At 46.0% G+C, this 17,328-nt stretch overlaps 2 protein-coding genes across 5 annotated transcripts; one reads left to right on the top strand and one right to left on the bottom strand.

Moving 5' to 3' along the window:
* The first annotated feature begins 8,194 nt into the window (after positions 1-8,194).
* Positions 8,195-14,006, top strand: LOC135366069 (uncharacterized). 4 transcript variants are annotated; one of them, XM_064598721.1, is made up of 7 exons: positions 8,195-8,248; positions 9,185-9,286; positions 9,942-10,146; positions 10,265-10,375; positions 10,464-10,540; positions 12,229-12,405; positions 13,672-14,006. In XM_064598721.1, the coding sequence occupies exons 2-7, from the start codon at positions 9,249-9,251 to the stop codon at positions 13,859-13,861; spliced, it is 798 nt and encodes a 265-aa protein (XP_064454791.1). In that variant the 5' UTR covers positions 8,195-8,248; positions 9,185-9,248; the 3' UTR covers positions 13,862-14,006. The 4 variants fall into 4 exon arrangements, with proteins under 4 accessions (XP_064454791.1, XP_064454788.1, XP_064454789.1 ...); XM_064598718.1 differs by having other exon boundaries at positions 8,216-8,424; XM_064598719.1 differs by having other exon boundaries at positions 8,216-8,331.
* Positions 14,007-15,476: 1,470 nt separating this feature from the next.
* Positions 15,477-16,714, bottom strand: LOC135366070 (uncharacterized). The gene is made up of 2 exons (XM_064598722.1): positions 16,652-16,714; positions 15,477-16,577 (listed from the first exon to the last, which is right to left on the bottom strand). Exons 1-2 carry the CDS (start codon positions 16,674-16,676, stop codon positions 15,595-15,597), a joined length of 1,008 nt encoding a protein of 335 aa, XP_064454792.1. The 5' UTR covers positions 16,677-16,714; the 3' UTR covers positions 15,477-15,594.
* Positions 16,715-17,328: the final 614 nt, after the last annotated feature.

The following is a 17,328-nucleotide window of genomic DNA, read 5'->3' on the forward strand; positions in this document are numbered from 1 at the left end:
TTTTTCCTGGGTTTTCCTCAGACGCTTTCAGACATATGTCGGCACAGTTCCCTTAGAAGTCGGCCCAGGACGCACATTCCCCCAGGGCGTAAGTCGTGTCATTGCCCACCTCTCTGTGGCCGAAAACGACGAGCCCTTACACCTTCACCACCACCACCACCACCACCACCACCACCACCACCACCACCGCCACCTCTTCATCTTCCTTTTTGCCGCATAGCGCACCCAGTGGAGAACAGCTCAATAATTATTATTGTACATAACTTCATTCTCATTCATAACTTCATTCTCATATCTCACATCTAATGTTTCGCGTGTATGGGGTATACTGTACTGATCTCCATCGCTGAATCGCCCCATGTCATAGTCTCGATCTATTTGTTGTTGTTGCTGAACAAAAAGAACTCTCCCTCCTGCACGCGCCCACAAGGCATGCGTTGAAGATCTCTCAATGTCTCCTGTCCGTGTTTTTAGACCAGACTCCTTAACGAAGCCTAAACCGCCCAACAAGCGTTGCAATAAACAAACTATGCACTGAAAAAAAAAAAATCTCCTTTCCAAATGCTTACACTTTAAGCCCTTTCGTCTTGGGCCGTCTCCCTTGATTGGGCTTTCCCTGGGCTATAGTGTTTCACCTCACTTCACGTGTACTTCTTCGATTTCGACTTCGAGCCTTAGAATTGCCCCGGAGTCTCAGTCGGCAACTGAACCATTAAACGTCATGTTACGGACGGTTCCTCCAGTCCGTTACTGAACAAAAGAGAGAGAGAAAAAAGTCTTTCTTTGCCAGTTTGATTCTATCGTCTCTGGAGCCGCTCAACGAATTTCTTCTGACCGTCTTTGTTCCTCTTTTTCTCCTGGCTATTCTTTCCTTCATACTCGGATTTGAAGAAAGTCTCTCGCCACGCTGGTGGCCTTGGAGGTATTGTCGGGTCGCAGAAGTGCGAAATAAGCACGATATAAGAGAGCAACTATAAGGGTAAATACGCCGCTACCAAAGCTTCGACTTATTCCTTAAGATGTCTAGGAAAAGTGTTATCCTAGGGAGACCATTATATTTCCCATCGTAGAGCTCAATCTTGACACTGGAAGCTCTTGAGTAAGGGTTGCTTGCTAGCGACGCGTTCTCGCGGATCTTGCACAATAGAAAATGTTCGTCGAGGAAGAGAAGAGAAGTTTCTGACACGGTCACACGGGCGTTTCAACTGCGCTTAAAATCAATTATGACAGAACTGAATGGTGAGCGGATGCTGCGACATGGCCATTTTGAATGACACATGCTTCAGTCATTTGCAGCAAATAAATTTCAAACACAGGCTTTCCGTGGCACCCAGTATGGTGAGCTACACTGTTAAAACATAACTCCACCACATAGCACGCTTCTAGCCAACCAGCATTCGGAATGATATCATTCTGTCTTCGGATTGGTTGAAAACGGGAGGAGGAGCCTATCTGGGACACATTATGCGTGTCTCAGTTAGGCGTCTCCTCCTGTTTTGGAACAAAATGATATCATTCGGAATGGGGGGTTGCCTAGAAGCGTGGTATGAGGTGAAGTTGTGTTTTAACAGTTTAATGACTACGTCACGCCCTTTAAGCGACATCCGTTATATATCACTCTTAAAACAGAACTTCACCACATAGCACGCTCATAGCAGACGATCATCCCGTATGACATCGTTATCTTTTATCCTTTATCCTTTTTTTGACATTTATGCAGTGCATAATTGCCACAAAAAAGGCGTAGGCCTCCCGTTTTCAACAAATCATGGGACAGAACCCTTAGAAGTCGGCCCAGGACGCAGATTCCTCCAGAGCGTTAGTCGCGACGTTGCCCACCTCTGTGAGGCCGACAACGACGAGCTCTTTTTAACAACCCCACTATCTGTTCTAAAAGTGTGGGTGGCGTTGGCGTTGGTAACACCTCACGCGGGTGCAGAGCGAGAGACCCGTCTTTGGCCCCAACCGCTACGCCGAAGGACACAGACACCAACGTTAATAATCTATGCAAAGGGGCAGCAACTTACATTTCCGCATGCGACAGACTCAATATCCGTCAGTCAACACAAAAGCCGTTACCTGAGCGAAAGTCCCGTTAGCTCTGCAGGACCTGTCCTCCCAAATCCCGTCAAAGAACTGCCCCCTCCCCTTCCCCTTAACGCTCTTCCCCTTATCAACTCCGATAAGGAGCGCACGGCAGCGTCGCACGATCTTACGGAATCCCAATCCGCAGCGCCCCACAAAATAACCATCTTTTAGCGGCGTAACTGGGGTCAATTTTCGGGGTGCATGCAGTGCCGCGCAACGCCTTCGAAAATGAAAGCCGAAGCTTTTCTCGTTCGCTATCCCCTGGCCCCCACAGCACATCCATCAATGTAACGCGCGCGCGACCTGCATGACGTGGGCCAAAAGGAGAGATCCCAATGTCAAACGCCTTCCGCAGTGAAAGCCTTCCAGAGAACTTGTGTCTTTCAAATCGCATTTCTCTTCCCTCGGATCAGCAGCATTAGACCTTCGAGGCACGCCAAGCATTGCGATGGCAAAAATTTGTGGCCCCCATGTCGGTGCTATTAGTAACCTCTTCTCGAAACGTTGAGCTTGTACACGAACATTGTGAGGGCCAGGAGTCGCGAGAGTTTTCACCGTTTCTGGTCACGTTCCGGAGGGCACTATATATGAAGCCGGAAAGGGCAGTTTTTGTGTTCCATGTACGCATGTTAGATCGTCCGTCTTAGTAACGTAGCATTTAAGAGAACATGGTCAACCGAAAAGCAGGAGTCTCTGCATGCCTCTTGAACGGCAGAGGGCCTTTGCTGTTCCTGTGTCGAATGAAGTAGTGAACTCGGAAGCAACTGACCTATTGGGCACACATTAAATTTTATTAACGCCTGTCAGGCTGTAAAAGGGATTGTTAGGGTAAAAAAAAATAATAATAAACACCTTTTTTTTTATTCCTCAGGTTCAACGTCTGTGTATTGTTATGAAGTAGGTTCAGCTGAAAGGTATATTAACGCTCTTGAAAAAGTATATATTCGTAAAACTCTCACCTACAACAGTGTTTTAAATTGAATGGCCTCCGTAAAAGATCACCCGGGATGATTCGGCAAACCGTTTGAGGAGACCAATGAGAGGCCGCTCCGCGTTGCTGCGCTTCTCGATGCTGCGCTTCTCGATGCTTCCTATTGGTATCGCTTTCAAGGTAACTGCATCTTTCATCCCGTGGGGAGAAATGCACATTATGCACGTTAAACGCACATGAAATGCACATTAGCGTCCCTTTAATGCGACAGTCTGCATCGACACGAAAGACAAACAAAAGCTGTCACTTTCTTATCATGCCCAGAGTCACCGTGCAAAATATCTTCAATTAAATTCGCGACGAATTATTTGTAATTGAATTTTATAGCAATATCGTTCTCGCTGACGGGATGTCCCTGTAAGTAACGTATCTGTTTCTACTCTGGCAAGCCACGGATTCCACACGCATCCTGCTGATTACGTTTTATCACATCGCAAAAGCGTTCTCAATCGCTGTTATCTCTGTCGCACACCATAGTGACGTCGGTGGCGGTGCAACGCGGCACCCAACACTTACGTCACGGTGAAAACGAAACCGAAACTGGACATAACGTAAATTGCAGACGCTAAATGAGCCGTGTGTCAACCGCATATCTGTCAACTGCAGTCTTTCAGTTCAGATGAACACGCTGTTCGTTTATCCTTTATCGTATCTCAAAAGCTACGACGCTCTGTTGAATGAAATTTTGCATTTGGCGTCCACGCTTAACTTAATCTAATCTATATCTCTAATCCCAAAATCAGTCGACAGTTCCGGACTGTCCCTTTAATACAAAATCTCCTATTTACAACTGAAACAAGGCATCGACCTTTCGGAACTCGCATGAGCTTGGTCACCGAAATGGAAGCCTGTCACCCGTCGACTTCTTATTCAACGAGGCAGTGTAACAACCCAGGGGAAACGCGCGGTCCTTGTCGATAAGCCCTTGTGTATTCTTTCGCGAGTAGTCCTGCTTTCGGTCTTTTGACGCAAGCTGTATTCGCAGGGAACATACGTCAAGTAAATGGCTGTGCTGCTGCTGATAAAGCTTTGAAGGTGGGGACACTTCGAAGTAATGTGCGAAGCAAAAAGAAAAGAAAACGAAGATGGTGATGAATAAGAAGAACAAAGAGAAGGAACTCCTTCGAAAAGGGGACATCAGTTAGTAAAAGGAAAAAAAGGTAGAGTTTCCTTTTTCTACCATTCGACTTTCACAAAAACGGGCCAACTGAGGCAGATGACGTCACCTTCACGTCACGGCTTCTTTACGGACATCTATGACTTGTCCCACGTGCACACGCAATCGTACATACTTAATTACTTTCACATACAGGGTGGTTCACCAACCGTGATAGAAATTCATAGTAAAAAGCGTACGCCCCGGAGAGACATGTGGTCAAGGGATTTTTTTGCCAATAACTTTTGCCACATATTGGTAACATTTTTATTTCATTTCAATTGACGGAAAGTTAATTTCTTGAATTGAACTTCGAAATTTCTCAAGGCAACCTAACGTTTTCTTTGCGAAAATGGGTTCCCCGTGGTCATTTTACTCAGTACAGCCCATAATCCCACTCGTAATGCAATGGCAATTGCCGAAATAAATTCGCCGAAAATCCGTGGAAATGAGCCCTTGGCTCCGCCTCTTTTTTGACGGCTCGTAGTTTGAGCGCAAAACTGCGAAGAACGGAGGTTACTATGGGTGCATTCCGAAACGTACTCGAGTCAACTCGGGAGTAGCTCTCTACCCGAAATGATAAGGTGATAATGATCCTAGTCCATATGTTATGACACCATAACACATGTCCGAAATTTAAAGGCAACTGGAAGAAGTTGTGAAAGCAAACATGATATACAAAACAGGTGACAAAGTAAATAGTATGCCGTAAACAGAACCCGTGACAAAACAAGACATAAAAGCATTTAGAATACAATGTTTTGAGCACGGCACTCAAGTCTGTACTTGACTCATGGTCGTCTTTCAGCATGATCTAATATATGGTTTCGCTGTACTTCAGAGCGCATTATACAATGCACTACCAACTAGTCTACAGGGTTATTCTAGCAAACGTTACACATTTCGGTCGCACTGTAAAAATATAAGACTAGATGCGACCCATCCGAAACTCTGCAGACTGATATCCATTTATCTGAAGTTTCATTCTAATTTTTTGTAAGCGCTATGGTCATGTAGAAAGAAAATTAAAAATAAAGCAAAATCTCGCGCCATGCATTTTCAATGGCCTATCCCCCATAAACACGGTCAGTTTTTCTTGTGTCTGCTTCACATTCACATCACTTCACACAGGTGGCGCTGCCTACAACGATGTGACATTGCGATTTTGACGTTATGCACCAATTGTCTTGTTCCGGTCTTGTTATGTATGCTGATGCCACCTGCGTGTGGTGAAATGAAAATGAAGCCCACACAGCAGAAAATGGCGGCTTTTGAGTGAGATAGGCCATAGAAAATGCATAGAGTGAAATTTTGCTCGATTTTTAATTTTTCTTCTACAGGACCATATTGCTCACAAAAAATTCCAACAAAAATTCAGACAAATGGCTACCAGTCTGCAAAGTTTGGTTTTGGATAAACCCCGTCTTCTATTTTTATGGTGCGATCAAAATGTGTAACGTTTGCGAGACTAACCCTGTACACAAGAACTCCGCTTGCGTCTTTCAGCAAAAGACCGTTGGCCGTCGTTTCCACAGGATCCCTTGCGTTGGGATCACTTCTACTAGAAGCTCAGGGCAGCTATAGACTGCTCCTAAAACATTGTGCTTGTGCGAAGCTTGATTAAATACCGCCGAGAAGAGACTTCCACAGGAATTAAGTTTTCGTCTTGCCTCCAGGTTGATAATTAGGCTCATTACTCTTAGATCTCTAATGTAGAAGAAAGATGCGGAAGGTCAGTCAAGCTTCCAATCAAGCTTCCTATACGTCTATAAGGCGGAAAAGTCGCGGATACTTGAGATTTAACTTGGCGCGAAAATAGATCTGGCTTTAATTTGAACAGGACTAGTTCATTATCGTCCTCCCGGCGGGATAATTAAAGCTTGTTGCTCATCAAAGGCACTCGCCGTGAGCTCCTTGTAAATCTCCACTTTAACGACGAACTGCATCCGGCGTGACGTGCAAATATGGTTGAGACGCGCGCTTAATATTAAAAGGACTTCGTGCAAGAGACATTGTAGGCTGTAGAGTAGTGTGCGAAAGCGAAAGGAAGAAGGGCTACTGTGTGGACTGAATTCACCGGAACTAATACGAGACGGAATGAAGTAGAAATGTTAAGTTGAAGGGAGCAATATGTTTTGATGAATAAAGTAGGACGTGGCAATTTAAGCTAGCTTGTGTATACGTGAAGCCCAATACGTGGTATCCTCATGCAATGTCCTTGGGTACCTTGAGGTAATGCCATAAATAAATGACATAAACAGCCATCATTTCCTGGAGTTTGAGGCAACACAAGACAGATAAACACTGTACGAAGTGTTTGGTGCCTCAAATTCAAGGAAGTGATGCATTTTTCGCGATGTGCTTTACTCATCGTGATCGAACCTTGGCTAACTTTCCACTGTCTTTATCATTCCCATTTTTCTACTGTTCACGGCTGGTAGTCTCCTTTTCAAATCAGTTGTCCTTTCTAGTCCTTTTTGTGTACGTTTAGTGTGCTGTTTTTACATATGTTGTACAGCTACCAACTACCCCACATCGCAAGCTTAGTTTCCTTTGATGGCCATCTTTTCTTGGCGCTTGGTGCATAACGCCAATAAAATTGACCATGCGTTCTGTTGAGCTAAAGGTCAATGTACTGGATACATCGTGGATATGCCTTCCTACCCGCAACTCTAAAAAATAAATCAAAGAAGAAATAAAAAGGCGCAAAAGCCTCAAACCATACACTATCTCTTTCAGCAGGGAATCACGATCTACCGTAAGAGAGAGAGAGAGAGAGAAATGAAATCACACCTATACTCCGAGAAAACATAAAAGCTTCAGCCGCAGCTATAGCGCTGCAAGCAAAAGCTAATAGAGCAACAGAAAACCACATCGTGACTTTTCTGTGTGATATCTTATTGCGTCCTTGGTGTGTACTTTTCGTTAAGTAATCAGCGACAAAAATAGAAATCAAATAGAGTAGACACACAGAAAATACCGTTTACTATCGTACACAAGCTTGTGATGAAAGCGTATACGATCATAAATAGTAGTGTAGGCTTCAAACGAGAAGGGTTTATTTTGTCTTGCATTACACACACATATAGGAGTAGATTAACTTAGAGTATGCGTAGAGCGTTGCTGCGCGTGATCATGTTCTGTTCGTTGCTCCTTGGGAAGTGTATGTTCTCTCTCTCTCTGTAGCATGGTTACCAACCGTCATTCTATCGGCGGGATACTATAAGCGTGAAACCGAAACTAAGTCTTGTATTTTGCCTATAGTAGTTTCATTGTTTTTACACTGGGACAGTTTGACTGAAATATATCTGAAACATGAACAAGCAAATGAAGTGTTCGATAGCCAAAAACAGAAGGGGAAAAAAAAGAAAAAACACACACATTGAAGCCACAGTGAAGTAAGTATGAACTGTAAGTAGTACTGAACACTTCTTGCTAACCTGCTCTCAGTTCGGCCAATTACGCCGCAGGTATATCTGGACACCCTTACGCTTGTTAGGAGCCCCACTCTCATTGGCGTCAGTGTTGTCTCTCGGAGCATCACACACTGCGCTCTGTCATAGGGCTGTGGTAGCGGGTCTTGCATCCTACATCGTGCTCTCCAACCGCTTCTAGGCACTTCCTTCTTACTCTCATACACTTTCACATACACACATTCATACAGCCATCCTTTTGGCCCTGTATAGTCGCCGTACGCATATTCCTACATACGTGCATACCCAGTTCCTGCATTAGTCATCACATGTCATATATGTCATAAGTTACTTGGATCCAACTTGGCCTTAGTCCCCTTCATTACTGCACAGACATAAACAAACATCTCACGCCCCTTTTGTCCTGGCCAATCTCCCTTAGTGGCTCACGGCCACTATCTCATTGGTAGAAGAAGAAGAAGAAGTATGCAAGTATGTGATGTAGTATGGTGATACCGATGTCACAAGACCGACGAAGAAGACGAAGAAGAAGAAGGTAACCACGACGGCAACAGTAGTCGTTCACGCGCTCGCGTGAGGGTACGTGCGACCACCATGTTCATTCTCTCGACGAAGGCAATGTACCGAGGCAGAAGACGAGTGGCTAGCAGGTGGATAATCAGGTCGAGTCTTCGGCCAAACTGGCCTAAGCGGATTACTTCTCCGCTAATCCTTCTGTTGACTACTATTCTTGTGCTGACCTATCTTGTAGCAAGGTCTGTAGATTGTTCTTGTCTGATCCGGTTAGAACAAGGTAGTCCAACAAGCGTACAGTATACAACCAGAGGCGGATCTGGGGGAAGGGGGGTCCGGATATCCTGAAACATTTAAGTAGTGTAGTAGGATGCTGGTACAAGGCGCGACTCCCGCAGAAAAATGCTAGATCCGCCTCTGCACAGACGCACACTGCAAGACCGAAGACAGTTTGAGACATCAACTGCTATTCGGACGGTTAACCGTTCTTCGAGAGTATCTGCTGCTACTATGCGACAGTCGTGCGAAGAGACACATTTTTGTTAATTATTACAGCACTGAGTTAAGGGACAAAACCCTTCTTGAAGTTGGTACAGTGAGTGCTATGAAGTATGCAGATCGGTGATGAACCAATATAAAGGCGATTTCACCGAAAGTATCTCAAGATTTGAAAAAATTGAAAAAAAACGTTGCATGCCTAAATTTATGGCGACGAAAAGTACAAAAAAAAACAAAACAAGCATACGCACTTTCAACATGTTTCGTTTCGTAATGAGTGGAATTGATTGACGCCTTCTACGGCACACTGCCATGAACAGTTTCGGAAGTGCAGTAGAACCTACTTGTAGTCAAGTAGGCCGAACTCTAAAAATATCAGTATCTTCACTATATGTCAGTAGCTCATGGTTCCGATTTCAGCGCTTTGGAACTGAAGGTTTATTTCACCATACGCAGGTTCACTGTATAATAAGGGTCCTAGTGTATTCCATTCCTCTTCTACAGGAACCATAACCCTCGGAAACGTCTACTCGCCCGCTTCTACGCGGCGAGCAACGACACCGGCTTCATGGACTTTGTTGTTCCAAACGTTATCCACTATGTGAGGTATGGTTTCAGCTTCCGTTTGACATTTGTGCGGTATAGAGTTTGGCCACTGACAGAAGTGAGCATCCTCACCACCTCACGTACGTTTAGGTGAGGTGACGCGAACCGCGACCACCGCGACCAAAATATGTAAACCGAAACCGATTAAATACTGCAACAAATGACTCGCTTCGGTGGCAGATTTTTCTCTGAAAGGTGTCCACTGAACGTCCCCCCCTCTCCTCCCCCCCCAAAAAAAGGGGTAGTACCCATGTTTGTGCCGACGGCGCCCTTAGAAGTTTTTTTTTTTTTTTTTTCACGAAACTAATTTGAATCTTTATTTAAATAATGAGCGTCTCTCACTCATTCACACGGTGCGCAGCACCGTTGTAGGTGGTTGTTGTGTTGTAGGTGGTTGTAGGCGGTATCGGACATATACTTGTAAAAAGAAAGTCCTTCGGTTAGTGCACCCGTTCGCGAATTATTTAGCCCGAGGATTTAACTGAAAGCACGTACCCTGTATAGAAGTCTATAGGTGAAGATGAGGGTCTGGACGAACCTTAGGACTCACATCATGACTGCGATTTCGCTGTGGTGCTCACCCGAAAGTGACGTCATAGGGGTAGTCCCTCTACTTTCTATCTGGACTCTCCCACGTTTTTTTATTTTGCCTCAGGAATGGAGGAAACGTGACCTTTTGGGAAGCAGTAAGTCTACGGTCGGCCTACCTTAATCATGGTCCTGACCAGATCGTGTTGCACTGCGATCCCTGCAAGCTTGGAGGGCGTTACGCGGAATGGATCGAAGGCATTCCTCTCCTTAGACGGTTGCACACCACAGATTCGAAACTCCGTGAAGATATGGAGAGCGTGAGAACTAAGGTATCGCTCGTTGCGGACTCTTCGTGACCTGATGATTTCCAATACAGATTCAGAAAGACTCTGAAGACAGTCTGTCGCGGCATTTTTTTAAGGAACACTTTTTGGATCATTCGTGCAGATCGTCTCTCAATTTGGCGGGATTGCACTGGACGATGACATGTTCGTAATAAGGTCCCTTCATCGTTTTCGAAGAATGGAGCTCTCGCTCGACAATGCCATGCTAGGCCAGGTGTGGAAGTTAAACAACACGTCAGCATTTTTTTTTTATACGTAACCGTTGTGGAGTAGCAATGTGCGGATAACCTCCTTGGACGCAGGTGTTGATTGGAAATCAGCGTGCACGATTGCTTCGGATGCAAGGTCTTTACAGGCGTTCAAACACCAAACCAAAATGGTAAGTCCCTCCTGATGTAACGGTGTAATGCTGCCTGAGGCTAATACCCCGTCTTTGGTAGAAAATCATTCCGGGAATTCCCTAATGTATTTTGTTCCTCGACGGTTCTCTGCAGCCCCAGACAAATTTCCAATCAAAGTTTTAATGAACTATTTGGGAAGATGGTGAACTACAACAAGCAATAAAGTATGACAATCACGAAACATAATATCCTGATCCGAGTTTATTGGATGTGTGACACAGCTAGGATTTAGCTTATCAAGTGGTACGCGGAAAGGGATAAGTATCATGTATATTGGTCATAATTTTCTTCCTTCGAATAGACTGCACAGTATCGCACTGATGTATGCTCCATGAAAATTTATCAGCCTCGTATGCAGAAACGGTATCTAGGTCTAGAGCCTCCTACAGTTGCTCAGGTCGTTTGTTAGAAAGGACGCACGAAGTTTTAACTACCATGTTCCCGCATCTTTTTTATATCCGACACGTGCCTGGGACCCCTTCCAAGGACTGGGGTCGATAACGAGACCAGACAGTGAGTAAGTACTTGGCAAGAAAGGAATGGCAGAAAGGGAAATTAGAGCCGACATGGATAGACCTTTAGGAACGTTTGTTCCATCGCTTCCTATCAGACACCAGAAAAAGAAAGAGTATGAAGAAACCTCTCTTTAACCGTGGCAATGGGAGTTCGGAAGATAAATATCAAGGAACCAAATAAGATCACCCGTCACCTGCAGTTAACGAAAAAGCTGTCGAGGTAATGCAGAGCCTGGTGTTGGAAGTCCTGTGGATTAAGGTGCGTCAGAGGTGACGGGTGTTTCGGCTAATCGGGTTTATGGGATCTTGAGTAACGTGATGGGACACACAAAAAAAGTATGGGAAAGATGGGTGGTATGTTTACTGAGGCATCAAATGGACGCGGCTGTCAGGAGTTGGGTCACCCTTGGGGTCACTTGGGTATCCGGATGCACGCATCTGGCAGGAGTTGGGCAAGTTGACAAGTGACTTTCTGGTCATGTAAAGTGATTCGTGGCCATAAACGAAGCGTACACCATTACCATCGGAGATGGAGCAAACTTCAAAAGAAAGGAAACTGCAGATACAAAAAGGCCTTTGAGCTGGAATGTTGAGCTGGCATCGGTTCTTTGAGACACCAACGAGGATGGTTATGGTGGACAACTGGCTGAAGGAACGGACCACACCAGAAGCGTATATCATGCCAACTTCTTGTGACAACCGCAAGCAGAAATTGGATGAAAGAGGCTATGAATGACTGAGAATAATGTGCTGTTTAACCACAACGGAGTGCCAGAGCACCGTATGGTGTTAGCTGTGTTTCCAAGCACTGCCCTCTTCAAGCCTTCCTTTGGCACCGCTTCCTGTGGCATGTTGCTATTCCGAAAATTAATAATTTCCTGCGAACTGGCTGTACTTCTTTAAAATATCTGATACCGAACCTTTAGTTTTCTTCACACGCATGATTCCCATGTAGATATCATAATGTTGGTCGCGATAGGTATCGTCAGGTCAAGTCGGGATGAGGTTGAGGTTCGAGTGACTCTCCGTCAGTATAGTTCAGCGGAGCCAAGCGCAAGCTAGACAGAGTCACGAGCTTCCACCTCAGTTTCTTCTTCACAATGTACAGAAGAGTAACTTACATACTTTTCTTTTTTCTGGTACCATTCGAGGCTACATTTAGTGTCCCATCACCCTCACCTGGTGCACAGAATTCGAAGTCGCTTCTATGCCGTTAGCGACACCTGCCGTCTCTGGGGTCCGGACACTGGGTGGTTATCGTGGCCAGCAGATTTCACCGTGCCTTTGAAGGAGTCCGACCGAGAGCACTGCACACAAGACCCCCTGAGGTAGGTAGCAGGACGTAAAAGTGTCGTATCTCACAGGAATTGACCTCTTTCAAAGAGCTGTTTTTAGGAAGAGTCTGACCCTTAGTATCCATAGGGCGTCAAAAGACCACAGAATGGCCAAACTTTCCCTATAAACGGGCCTGTTCTTTCTTAGTCACTTCGCAGCCTAGCGGCTCTTCGGCGAACTACAGTCAAACTCCTTTATAGCGAACACCTTTTTAACGAAAATACCACTACAGCAAATTGTTTTGCGGTCCCGCTGGAGCACTATATGTCCAATAATGGACATCCTTTTTAACGAAAATACCTTTACTGCAAATTGTTTTTGCTCTCCCCTGAGTTTCTTTGTGAAGGAGTTTGACTGTACTGTTGTAGCGCGCCAAAACAATCCCACGTGTACGTCTTCCAAATCCGGTCGTGGGGTTGTACCAGCCTGTCTCTTGAGCATGGGTCGTTCTATAAGAGGTGTTCTGCCTGACTGGGATGCGTAAAACGACATCTGTCGAGTGGAGAGATAATGTTCTGTGGCGCCATCAAGGCAACAGGTGCAACGGACATGCCCATACACTCTAAAGACAGAGCTTCAGCGCGAGCACGCTCCTAGTCGGCCATCATCCCGAATGACAACGTTCTCTCCATTGATTTGACGAAAACGGGGGCGTACGCCATTTCTGTGGCAATTATGAACTGTACAATGCCACAAAATGGCGTACGCCCCCCGTTTTCAACAAATCAGTAGAAAGAACGATGTCAATCGGGATGATGGTTGGCTAGGAGCGTGCTATGTGGTGAAGATCAGTTTTACGAGTGATTGGCAGTCATGAATGGGGTCGATTACAGAATACCGAATAATTAATGAAGTCCCAAGAGTAGTGCAAGAAGACACTTTTCTATGCTTAATGGCAAAACAACTTAAATTTCAATGAAGATGGGACTTGCGAATAGACCGAAAATTTCAAAACGTATACTGCTCTAGCGTCGCGCCTGTTTGACTGATCTAAGTCACTGTTGTAGAGTAGAATGGTAAGAGCACTTAGCGAATGAGGAGCGAATGAGGGGGACACTGCGTTGGAGGCTTGGTGCAGGTCAGGGCAGTGCAGGTCGAGGAACTGAAGGTGGAACTGGCATGTAAAGCCAGGGAGGTAAACGCTGTCATTACTCAGTTACTCAGACATGCATTGCGTTTTGAGAGCGGACGAGTTGATTGCTTTGCTTGCTGTACCTTTCACCAAACTATTTGGCGTATGGTTATGACTCTTCTCGCAGGAACACCACAATAAGTGAGGCTACGGTACGCGACTACAACACCGTAGCAGGTCAAATGGCTCGATCTGTGTTGTTTGGCACGATTGACCCCGTTGGGGAGGAGGCATCCGTTCTCTCGCTGAGGAGGCTTCAGGAACTACGAGACGCCGACAGAACTATCCTGCAGCCAATAAGAATGTATATCGATTAATTGGCACAAAAGTAATGCGAACATGATTTTGAGAACATTTATAAGGAGCCATTATTCACTAAAGTAATAGATATATGTACGGATGGGATATCTTTTCTGTAGCAGTCTCGATCGTGTTGTTGGACTTGGCTGAAATGAAATGCTGCGTGGCACTGTCGTTGTCTTTCTCGATACGTGCTCTGCCACCAGAAATACACGACGAACCTGATGACGGACTCAAAAGCTTGAGACTGAGGGAGATACTAACGACACGACACAAATCTCAAAACAGGCATGTGTTGTTTGTATGTTCCTTCAGTCTCAGGGTTCTGATTATGAACGGCGTTGGTCTATTGGTTCCCGAAGATTGCGTCTAAGACTGGAACGGCGGTCACCCGTCTCCGGTGCTACAGACGTACGTACCGCAACGGGTTGTACTGGAGGAGACCATGGAGGCCCTGGTGGTGCTACATCCCTCGTTACCAATACATTGAGACCCAGCTACGCCCCTTTGTAGACGTCACAAGGCGGTATCGAAATTTCCTGAGGTGTGTGTGTGACGACGGTGGTTATAAGAGTTGAACAAGCAACTGGTGGTATGTTGCTCGGGGACTGTGCCAGGTAGTCCATTATACGACGTTAATCTCTCTGCAGACTTACTGAACGCTATGTTCGCATGTTCTATTAAGTTGCCGGATAGCGCTCAAATTTTGCCGAAAGGCGGCGCATACAAAGTTGTCCCAACGCTTTGCAAGAACTGCCGCTTCGTGAATTGTTGCAGATGACCTTATGGTCCCAGCGTGTCTGTTTATTGTACCCTAGCGGGCATAACTGAAGACCCAACAAACGAAGATGCAACAATAGACGATTTTAAAAAGATGCGCGCGCCACCAAGCGCGTGGCGCAAAGCAGCATGGGAACTTTGAGGGAGACTGCTCCGTCGTCTGCTTCGGTTATGGTTTACCCCGGCTGACACTGCTGCTGCGCACACCGGGAATGTTGTTGTTCTTCTTCTACCTCCGCCTCTTGGAGTCTCGAATGCTCTAAGGCGCTCCAAGTTCCCATGATCCCTTGCGTGCCACAGGTGGCGCTTGCTTTTGTAAAAAGGTGTATTCACGAAGCAAGGCGAGGAAGCCTTCACTATAGAGCCGCGCGCCAGCATTTTAGCCCAAAGAGTCTACACACTCGAGTTGCTCCTGTCCAATATACGAGCGTAGCCTAAATGTATTCACGTGCGGCATCATGAGGGAGGGGAACACAGCGGTTCGCGTACCGTGTGTTCACACAAGAGATATTCCGCAGAATACTCCACCGGATGATGCAGAAAACGTCGTACCTTTCTGCTGCCGCGTGAGCGCTCAGTCTATTCGTGCTCTTCTAACCGTAATGTACTGAGACTCAGCCGTAATCCCAGGGAAATAGATACTTGTTTCGTACCGGTATAATTTTGGTATAAGCACTTGGTATAATTTTCTTGCACAGATTGTTCCCTTGACTACACGAAGTCATGCGTACAAATGACACAAATGGTAGAGTATTGTGCTAGCTTGACACACACGCACCGCATATGCGTGCATGGGTGCATTCTGTCGGATATATCTCGAAAGAGCCGCTAAGGAAGCTACAGAACTGTTTCATCACAATATTTACTGGGTCGAATCATAGCATAAAATGCACCAGCCAGTATGCGAAGGTTCGACTACGAACTGTAGACGAAGTCCTGGACACACAAACTGACGCACCTGAAGAATGCATCAGATGTCAAACATAGGAAACACTAAGGCGCCCGAAATAAGCGCCCCCAATGTCATCGCAAGCACGCTTGTTCCTCTATCTCTCCGTATGATCTCTGGTAGAACGACTTGGCCAAAGACCACCGCAATAAACATGCCGGAGGACAACGAAGCAACGGTGCCCAGGACAGCGTAACGAAGGTGATACATGCCCTTCTCGCCAACGCTTGCTCCAAACAGCAATCCTGAACTCATGGCGGACGCAAAGATCACCTCGTTTTGGACGACCTCGAGCCTCGTACAGCGAGTCCTCAGTGCCAACACGCCCAGCATTGTTGACGCCAACATCTCTTGCGCCACCGCAGGGTAGAGCAGCTTCGTGCCCTTTTGAATGAACACACCGATGCTGAATCCGTCCACGAATGCAAACGTGCTCGCTGTGAGGACGAGCATTAGGTACACGGTGCCGGACAGAGATCGTACCTTGTACAAGTACCCTTCATTCCACGGAACATATCGTTGAACTTTCCAACCTTGCCTGTACTTCTGACGCATACTTTTGCCAGTCTTTAGAAGCCATTGGTCTGTGGCCATAGCAATGATGCAGTTCATGGCGTAGGCACTGAGGCATCCCAATCCTACGACGAGGCTGTCCGCATGTACTTTGCAGCTCATTAGCTCGTTGATCATCTTCGTGTAGGGTACCATGCGAAGGAGCCAGTGCACGAGACCTACGCCAGACACAACGCTGATTGCAATGTCCAGAAAGTCCGACGTGACTTTCTTTTGCGCCATGCTCGCCATGAAGACGAATGGGTAAGAGTAGGAAAGGAGAAGGGCAAAAATGATAAGAGGAGATGCCATGTGGACGGCTCGAAAACTGTCGGAGCTCGGCCTGAGGGTGGGTGCTCCGGGAGTTGCCGCAGCTGCTACTGTTGAGTTCATTTCTTCAGCAACTGTTCCGTTGTTCCTCTTTTTCAGTACCAGAAACGTTTCGTCGTAATCTGTGAAGCGGAAGGAATCACGTAAGTCCATGCAGCAGGTAGAAGAACGAATGTTCTTAGAACGCGCTACGCACGTGAGGTCGTCGTCTTCTTCATCATCTTCCTCTTCTCTACAGGACGTCTTTCTTGTCCTTTCAGTCCTGTCATAAGCGTGTCTTAGAAACAAAAAGCAAATCGTACATTGAAGTGCGTGCCAACGATTGGTTAAATTAGTGTGATTCACCTTACACTCTTATAAATGAACTTCACCCCATAGCACGCTCCTAGCAAACTATCATCTCGAATGATATCGTTATCTGCCCTGATTTGTCGAAAACGGGAGGGTACGCCTTTTTTGTGACACTTATGCTGTTCATAATTGTCACAAAAAGACGTACGCCCCCGTTTTCGACAAGTCAGAGGCGAGAACGATATCATTCGAGAGGATGGTTGGCAAGGAGCGTGCTACGCGATGAAGTTTATTTTTAAGAGTGTAGACACGTGGTGCCAACAAGGGGGCATTTCTACTTCTCAAAATTCTGTATAAGTACGCAGATGGTACGGCAACCAGTTCCATCATCATCACCGCCACCTCTTTCACTTCCACATCTGTATTGCAGCTATGAGGGCTAGGTAACATTCCACCATGCCATATATGCCATATTATATATAGCCACCATATTGCAACTAGGGGTCGTGCGGAGCTCTGATGGCGTCTTATGTGTCCCAAAGAAAGATGTTTGCACCCTTTGCGAAAATTTTATACTTTTAC

The sequence above is a fragment of the Ornithodoros turicata genome, chromosome 8, assembly GCF_037126465.1.
Source record: "Ornithodoros turicata isolate Travis chromosome 8, ASM3712646v1, whole genome shotgun sequence".
In the NCBI taxonomy this organism is placed as follows: domain Eukaryota; kingdom Metazoa; phylum Arthropoda; class Arachnida; order Ixodida; family Argasidae; genus Ornithodoros; species Ornithodoros turicata.